This window comes from Lycium barbarum, chromosome 4 (assembly GCF_019175385.1).
Source record: "Lycium barbarum isolate Lr01 chromosome 4, ASM1917538v2, whole genome shotgun sequence".
NCBI lineage: Eukaryota > Viridiplantae > Streptophyta > Magnoliopsida > Solanales > Solanaceae > Lycium > Lycium barbarum.
This window is the reverse complement of record NC_083340.1, coordinates 4,807,658-4,817,489: the sequence shown is the minus strand read 5'-3', so window position 1 is coordinate 4,817,489 and position 9,832 is coordinate 4,807,658. Positions and strand designations below refer to the sequence as shown.

Below are 9,832 nucleotides of genomic sequence, written 5' to 3'. Positions count from 1 at the left end.
TGCCGCTAAGCAGGCTAAACTTTCGGTTACTGTGTGGTAGAATTGTTTAGAAAAAACAAGAGTTGCATTATAAAAAATTTCTAAGAGTTCAACACATTCCTTAACATCTTCCCAATCTGTAAAATTTGACCAATAATCATTATTAATATTATATTTGTTGTGAACTTTTTGTATGAGAATCCTATACTCATATGCTTGTTGTAGCATAATGTAAGTGTAGTTTCACCTAGTCCCAATTTCTACTTGAATTTCCCTAGGTCTAAGGTTATTTTCCACACAAGAATTCTTAAAATCTCCCAGTCTTCCCCTATTATTATTATTACAAAAAAGAAACGCAACCGCATCTCTAACTTTTTGAATAGAATCTTCAAAACACACAAGACCATCTTTAACAATTAAGTTTAAAATGTGACAACTACATCTCACATGAAAAATACTTTTTAGCGGAGGGTTTAATTCCCTTTTTAAAAGACCAACCGCCTTTGTATTATTAGAAACATTATCTAAAGCAATAAAAATTATTTTTCTATAAATGTTAAAAAATCTCATAATAGTAGACATTGAATCCGCTAAAAACTTTCCATCGTGACGACCTTTCCCTTCATCATATAAAAAAGCTATAATTCTTTTTTGCATAACCCAATTATCATCAACCCAATGACATGTAATAGCAAAAAAATCTAACTTGTTAAGACTAAGACCCAAATCAGCGGTAAGAGAAACATTACAATTTAATGAATTAAATACATAGTGCAAATAAAATCTATATTTTCTATACAAATCTATAACATCCGCTCTATAAGTACTTCTAGGAATACCCTCAAATAACGGATTATAACAACGTTGAATGTAAGTAACAAACCCCAAACCCGAAGGAAAGGAAAATGATAAACAATCATAAGCTATCATTTTAGCTATTTCTACACGCTCTTTTTTCTTGTCATACTTAAAATTTTTACCAGTTCGTGGGTCTATCATCATTTGAATACCCCCACATTTGAACCCGTTTGCTCTCTCCAAACATCCATATGTTTCTTTCTCATATGACTATTTAGTGTACCCGTTCCACTATCCTTAGTAGTTATGGAACCGTTTGGCAACGGCCATTTTTGCAAATGGACCGTTGGCCAACGGTCCAGGCCACAGCCCAACGGCTACATTTTTTTTTAATTCGACCGATTTAATCGGTCCGGTTCCGATCCCAAAAAAATTAAAACCAGACTGATATATATTAAACGGTTGACCGGAACCGGTTGCACCAGTTCCTGTTCCGATTCAAATTGTACCAATCCGATTATAGATTTGAACCGGTTAACCCGAACCGGTTGACAGGCTTACGTATAAGAAAACTCCAAGAAGATAATTTGAATATATTACTATCACTGATGTTGTCAAATGGACGTGTGAGACTATAGTTGGACGAAATAAGAGGATAGAATTATGTAAGCCAGCTGGCATGTTCAAAATGACATGCCAATAAATATTACGGAAAAGGTCCAGATCTGCCCTTTAAACTATATGAAATTATACGGATATGTCTGTCATTAAAAAGTGGTCTCACATATGCCCTTAACGCTACTTTTTGGGTTACTCATGCCCTTGATTTAACGGAAACCCGACAAAAATATTGAAGGGCAGATTTGTGCAGTTTCGAATAATATAGGGGCATATTTGATCTACTGAAATTCCTAAATATTTTGGCAAAAAAATAAAAATATGGTACAAAATATCATTGCATTCCAAAACATAAAAAATATTTGGAATTACAATCCATGCATCCACCATTACATTACATCCAAATTATACAACTAAAAGATTAATGCAACGACAACCATCTTTTAAAGATTGTTTTCACTAGGGCTGCTTATCGGGCGGATTGAACGAATAACTATGCTTAACGGTTCGGCTTGTGGGATATCCGTTTTTAAATGTACTAATCCGCTAGTCAACCGATAAGATATCGGTTGGTTTAATATCGGATTAGTAATTATCGGGCTGTTAATAAGCAGTATATCCGTTAATTATGTAACAACTATGACTTTATAATATCTCCGTGGTATCTACGTTTTTAATGAAATTTATCCACTTACCGAAAAAAAGAACTTCTTTTCATTAGACTAAATGCAGCGAACCAGTGACGGCAAAAATTACTCCTAGTTTGCTTTGAGTTTTTCAAAGTTCAAGCCAATGTGTAAAAATATTTGTTACGGTGTGATTCTAACGTATGTTAAGAGTTGAATGCCAAATTATTGGCAACACTGCAATAGTTAGAGCCCCAACAACAGAATCTATGGAAGATTAATTTAGAAGTAAATAAGTGAATATTATTGAATAGAAAAATACGAATGAGGGTTGGGGCTTTAGCTTTACTGCTTTAGTATTTACAAATTACAATACATATTTTATATACCTAGATAGAGGTAATAATGTAAATATCATAATTCTTAACGAGTTAATGATTTACCAGATAAGAAAATTAACTAATCCGCCCCCACACCAATAAACCGTTAACTATAAAATTTTAACCCGCTCACAAACCGTTAATCCAATAACCAAATGCCAATAAGTCAATAAGCCAATTTTACGGTTGGGTTATCAGTAACAGTTCGATTTTGAACAGCCCTAGTTTTCATAAACAAAAGAACCATTTCTCATTTTCAAAAGATTTGTTTTACTAATGATGATATCATTTTTATTTTTCAATTTGTTGATGACCTGGATATTTTTCGTCTTCCCAGGCCCAATATCTACACGATAATACATGCAACAACTGCCACACAAAACATCAACATAAAAAAAAATTATTAATGATTTGCCACAAAAAAAAAATCACAAGAAAAAAGAGATAACTTACATTAGACTTATGACACCTGAAAAAACGTCTCCCACAGTGCTGAAACTTTGATAACAATAATAGAGAGAATATTACATTTTAAGCATTTATACGGTCTTACATAAAATTCAATGTGGTCTGGCCCTTTTGCGAATTCCACGCATAATAGAAATTTAGTAGAACTGTAATGACTTGTGATTTTTTTCTTTGTGATGGATCTGTAATGATTTTTTTTTTAATGTTTATGTTTTGTGTGGCAGTTGTTGCCTGCATTATGGTGTAGGTATTGGAACTGAAAGACAAAAAATATCCAGAACATCAACAAATTGAAAAATAAAAATGATATTATCATTATTAAAACAAATCTTTTGAAAAAGGAAAATGGTGTTCTTGTTTGTGAAAACAATCTTTAACAGATGGCTGTGGTTGCGTTTGATCTTTTAGTTATATAATGTAGATGTAATGTAATGGTGGATGCATGAATTATAATTGCAATTTTTTTTATTTTTTTTTTACGTTTTGGAATGAAATCATATTTTGTGCCACATTTTTTTTTGGCCATAATATTTAAGAATTACAGTGGAGCAAATATGCCCCTATACTATGTGAAACTGCATAAATCTGCCCTCCAATTTGTTTTTGTTGGGTTTTCATTAAATCAAAAGCATAAGTAACTCAAAAAATAATGTTAACGGCATATACGAGACCAACTTTTAACGACGGGCATATCCCTGCAATTTCGTATAGTAGAACAGCACATCTGGACCTTTTCCGATAAATGTATATCCATTTTAATCCGCTCGAAGACTATTTAGCCTAATTCAATTTAGCTCCGAAAATAGCTAAATTGACTCTTGAAAAGAAAAACGTGATAGTTATTTTGGGACAAAGGTATATGTTGAAATTAGTTGCACAATGCCAATACATTTGAATAGGGGTGTACAAAGAATACAGACAAACCACACCAAACCGATAATCTGAACCAAATCGAGAAAAAAAAATCGATTAGTGATTTAGTTTGACTTGTTTAGTATTGGGGAAAATAATCCGATCATAATTGGTTCGATTTGATTTTAACTAAAAAAATTTAAACCAAACCAAACTAACCCGACATTACATGTATATAATTTCTTTTAAAAATATTTTATACTTAAAAAGTTATTTGAAATGTAATTTATAATATATTGTAAACATTTTCATAGTTTTAGTCTTTTAACTTATTATTTCAAACTTGAACTTAGAATCTTGAATAGCCAAATAAGTTTTATAGTCTATAGATGTTAGTAACTCAAATAAAACTCAAATCAAAACCAAAATGCTAACAAAAGATCCACTTCTTGTCGTTTGAATAGTCATTCATAATCACATAGAAATTAATTCACTCTTTCAATCTATTTTGGAACTTTCTTTACAAAAATAGTTTTCTAGTGGCATGTCGAGAAAGAAAAAAGTTAAACCACATTGGCCATATAGGCTAGGTTACATCAGGCCTTAACCTTTCAAAATATAAAACTTACCAAGAGTAAATTGAAACAATTACATTAATTACTACAAATTGGCTTTCACTTTTCAAAAAGAAAAATGTTGAACTCATGCGAGCACCCTAGGGAAACAGGGCTCACCTAGACTCTCTGGTTTCGTAGATCAGCGCCTTATCATAGATAAAGGTACTTTAGCCTATAAATTTTCATTAAATGACATGCATGGAGAAAATTAAAGACCAGCGATTTGAGAGACAAAAATTAAAGACCGGTCCTTATAAAGGGAAATCCGCGCCAAACAAAAAGTTTCTCTTGACCTTTTGTAAAAATAGTGTGAAATTGAAGATCGGATTGAAGAAATGTTGAAGTTTTTCATAAGAAAACCCTAGATCTTTTAGAGAGGATCAGAGAGAAGACGAAATAAACCGACTCATTTATTAGAATAATAAATCATCCGTGTAATTACAAAATATCTCCACTTTATATACATTGGGCCTACAAACTAGTTGGACTAACAAACTTAAGTGACAGATCAGCCACCTTGGGCCAGTACAAACTAAAAGAAAGAAATACACTTCATGTTGGGCTTCCGTAATTCTAACCCCCCCTCAAGCTGGAGGGTGAGTGAACTCCCAGCTTGCTGAACAAAAATTTGTGTTGACCACCAAGCAATGTCTTGATAAATATGTGAGCCAGTTGAGAAGAAGTGGGGACATAGTGAAGAGAAATCAACCCAGCAACAAGCTTTTCCCGTGCAAAATGGCAGTCTAATTCAATGTGTTTTGTGCGTTCATGCAGCACAGGATTTCTGGCAATGCTCAAAGAAGCTTGGTTATCGCAAAAAACAGACACAAAAAGAATAGTGGAAACACCCAGATCAGCTAAGAGGTGCACCAGCCAAGTCAATTCAGCAACAGTCTTACGAAGGGCCTTGTATTCAGCCTCAGCTGAAGACAAGGACACAGTGGGCTGCTTTTTTGATTTCCAGCAAATAGGACTATTCCCTAAAGTAATGTAGAACCCTGAGACTGATTTCCTAGACATAGAACAAGCAGCCCAATCTGAATCTGAGTAGGCTTTTAAAGAAAAATCAGCAGTGTTGGAGAGGAGGATGCCTTTGGCAGGGTCATTCACAAGGTACCTAAGAACATGGATACCAGCCTGTATGTGGGCAGTCCTTGGAGCATTAAGGAACTGACTGAGGTATTAAATTGAGAAAGATATGTCGGGTCTAGTATGTTACAAAAAATTCAATTTCCCCACAAGTCTTCTGAAAGGAGAAGGGTCTGGAAGTAAATCACTAGAAGTAGGAAGGAGTTTGACATTGAGTTCCATGGTGCTACAACAGGAGAGGCATCTGAACAATTGAACTCAGCAAGAAATTCCTTTGTGTACTTATGCTGATTCATAAGAAACCCTTAAGGGTTACTGGAAACTTCAAGACCCAAGAAATAATGGAAAGTGCCAAGGTCTTTGATTTTGAACTGGTCATCAAGAAAAGACTTCAAGGAGTCCATTTCTACAACATCATCACCAGCTAACAAAATGTCATCCACATAAACAACAATGATGATAGTGGACTAAGGAGAGCACTTGGTGAATAGGGAGTAGTCATTTAAACTGGGGTGATAACCTTTAGAAATGAGAGCAGTTGACAATTTGGCAAACCATTGCCTAGATGCCTGTTTATGGCCATATAGAGATTTCATGAGCCTACAGGCCAGAGGTAAGGAATCAGGAGTAGAAACAGTGAGGTCTGAAGGGATTTTCATATAGACTTCCTCAGATAAATCACCATAGAATAAGGCATTATTGACATCCAATTGATAAACAGTCCAAGATTTCTTAGAAGCAATGGCAAGAAGACATTTAATGGTAGTGAATTTGACAACAAAATGTTTCATTGTAGTCAATACCAGCTTTTTGAGTATTACCCCTGATGACAAGTCTGACTTTGTACCTCTCTATACTACCATTAGACTTTTGTTTGACTTTATACACCCACTTGCAAAGAATAACTTTCTTGCTATAGGGAAGGGGGACAATGTCCCAAGTGTGGTTAGCCTCTAAAGCCTGGAATTCCTTAGACATTGCATCCTGCCAGGAAGGATTGCTAATAGCCTATTGATATTATTGGGGTTCATATAGTGATGTACCAGGAGATGGAGGTGAAGATGGGAGAGAGGCTAGTAGAACAGAGTGACAAATGTAGTGCTGAAGATGTACAGGTAGGGTAACAGTTCTAGAAGATCTTCTAGGAGGATGAGTGACCGGAGAAGGTGGAGTAGGTAGAGGATCAGTGAAAAGAGAGGGAGAGGAAAGAAAGTAGAGGGGGAGGAGGTTGAAGGAAACATGTGTTCAACAAAGGACACATCTCTGGAATAGAAAATGGATTTGGAATGCAAATTAAGTAGTTTGTAGCCCATTTCCCAAATTGATAAATAATGAATATGGAGGGTATGACTCTGGACTGAAATTTGTCTCTGTGTAAAATAGGAACTGTAGCATATGCCAAACAACCAAAGGATCTGAGGTGGTGATAAGTAGGAGAAACACCATGAAGTACTTCATATGGAGATTTATTTGAGAGACTGGAAGAAGGAAATCTGTTGACAAGGTAGGTAGCAGTAAGAATGCACTCACCCCAGTATTTGATGGGCAGTTTGGATTGGAAGAGTAGTGCTCTAGCAGTTTCTAAAATATGCTTGCATTTTCTATCTACCGCCCCATTTTGTTGTGGGGTGTGAGAGTAAGTAGTTTGGTGTTGAATGCCAAGAGAAGCAAGATAAGTGGCATGAGAAGATGAGGATCCTAACTCAAAGGCATTATCAGTTCTGAGTGTCTGGACAGAGGATTTAAAATGGGTAGAAACCATGGCTATGAAGTCTTTTATAACTGAAAAAGCATTCCCTTTATAGGATAAAAGGAGAGTCCAGGTGACCCTACTGAAATCATCAACAATGGTGATGAAATACTTGAAACCATTGTATGTGGTGGTGTGGTAGGGTCCCTAAACATCAACATGAACAAGTTGGAAAGGGGTGGATGGGATAGTGGAACTTAAAGGGAAGGAGGATCTCTGTTGCCTAGCCATTGGGCTCACAGGACAAGTAAAGGACCGTTTGGGAGAAAATGTGGTAGACATGTGAGGTATGGTAATTATTTTTGCAAAAGGTATATGACCCATCCTTTGATGCCAAAAAATATCAGTTTTATTTATTGAAACATCAGTACAATATTTGGGCATTATTACAGAATCATCAATATGGAAAATAGAAGAAGAATCAGTTGTAAAATCTATAGAACATACATCAGCAGAAATAGTAGGAATAGAAAAGCAGTCAGTGGTAGAAGCAACAGTAATTGAAGGAACAGAAGCTGAAGTTGGTACATGAGGCAAATGTAGAATATATAGTCCATGTTCCACCTTACCAATTTCCAGTGGCCTCTTCAGAGAAGGGCCCTATAAAAACATGGAAACAGTAGTGAGTAGTGCATGACACTTGAGTTAGGTGAGAAGTTGGAAAATTGAGATTAAATTGTATTGGAAAGTAGGAACCAAAAGTACATTTGTTAGGGTAATGTATGAACACAAGGACAGACAACCAACAGATACCACTTTTACTTTACCCATTAGGTAGAGTGACTAAATAAGGTTTCAACAAGGGGTGTATATTATGTAAGAGGTGTTTGTGTAGGGTCATATGATTTGTAGACCCATAATCTAATATCCAAGAAATGGAATCTAATTTAGAGGCACTACATGCAATTGAACCACTAACATTAAAGATAGTACTATGAACCAAACCTGCAAAGGTGGGATTGTTGGCAGAAGTGGGATTTGAAGCATGGGAAGGTGGTTGGATCTGCTGGAAAAGGTTCAATATGTGAGCATATTGTTCCCTAGAAAACCCATGAGGATTATCATCTGAGTGCATATTAGGACCAGTAGGTTGCTCAGGAGAATCTATTTGAGCACAGGCTGTAGATTTTCTATTTCTTGTAAACTTAAAATCCTGTGGAAACCCATGAAGTTTGTAGCATTTGTCCACAGTGTGGCCTGGTTTCTTACAGTATTTGCATAAAAGATTGGACTTTTTAGGATCAAAATTCACTCTTTGAGTGTATGTTCTTGGGTTAGTAGGTGTAGATGACCTTTAGTAGTTGGTTACAGGAGATGCAGATGATGAGTTAGAACCAACATGAAATGATGAACCAGGTAATAAGCCACTGAATGGATTGGAGGAGCTAGAACCAATATGGAAAGAAGATGAACCAGGTGAAAACCCATTGAATGGACTGGAAGAACTAGAACCAACATGGAAGGATGAAGAACCAGGAGACTCATGCTGAATTTCCCTTTGTTTCTCATCTCTGATCAACATGGCATAAGCTTGCCCAACAATTGTTACAGGGTTCATCATTAAAATGTTGCTCCTCACAGTAGAGTATATATCATTTAACCCAGAAAGAAATTGGACAAGGTTTTGACCCTGAAAGAACTCATGCATTGCCCCACAAGTACAAGGCCTCCCAAGAGAACAGGTTCCCAAATCATCCCGTAGCCCTTTAAGTCGAGTAAAATATGTTTCTACATCAGATGAGCCTTGAGTAGTAGAATTTATAGCTCTCTGAAGGCTGAAGTATTGAGAAGTGTTTGCAACCCCATACCTTTCCTATAGATTATCCCAAGCCTTTTTAGCAGTCTTATAGTATATAACAGTATTAGCAATTTCTTTGGAAAGAGAGTTCATTATCTAGGCCTTTAACATGTTGTTACACCTCTGCCATTGAGAATAGATAGCAGAATTGTCCTCAGGAATAACAAAGGAACCATTAATGAGCTGTAATGTGTTCTTAGCTGAAAGGGAGATAATCATTACCTCTTTCCACTCCCCATACCCTATCCTAGCAAAAGGTACTGAAACCGACACTGTCCCAGGAGTATTTGAAGGATGTAGGTAAAGAGGATCTGAAGGATCAATACTAGGGTTTGTGTTCGTGTTAGGGTTTGTGGAAGAGCTAGAATTTGCATTCGTAGTTTCAATAGCCATAGCTACGATCTACAGCTGGACAAATTTACAGCAAACCAACACAATCTAGCAGAAACACAGGTTCCCAACAACAACACAAGTTAACACGCTATGTAACTCTTAAACAACAACACAAACTATAAAAATATGTGTCTAAAGGAACAAATCACAATATATAGTGTTAAGAAAAGGGAAAGATGTCACCGGTATGTGGATCCAAACCCTAGATGCTGACAAATCATCCAATATATGAATCGAACTTCAAATTAACTTCTTCTACCACGAAATCAACCGAATTTCATCGATTAGGACAATTTACTCCACTGAAATATCTCAAAAATGCAAAATTGAGACTTCGAACAACTTGAAAATCCTTCAAACTAGAAAATTTTCCGATATGAAGGTAGAGAATGAAGAGATCTACCAGGTTCGCTCTGATACCATGTAAAAATAGTGTGAAATTGAAGATCAGATCGAGGAAATAT

The 9,832-nt window shown here is 35.8% G+C and overlaps 1 protein-coding gene across 1 annotated transcript; it reads right to left on the bottom strand.

Moving 5' to 3' along the window:
* Window positions 1-6,610: 6,610 nt before the first annotated feature.
* LOC132637094 (uncharacterized) lies at window positions 6,611-9,368 on the bottom strand. The gene is made up of 5 exons (XM_060354241.1): window positions 9,198-9,368; window positions 8,487-8,990; window positions 8,097-8,330; window positions 7,568-7,777; window positions 6,611-7,156 (listed from the first exon to the last, which is right to left on the bottom strand). The coding sequence occupies exons 1-5, from the start codon at window positions 9,366-9,368 to the stop codon at window positions 6,611-6,613; spliced, it is 1,665 nt and encodes a 554-aa protein (XP_060210224.1).
* Between the last annotated feature and the right edge of the window lie 464 nt (window positions 9,369-9,832).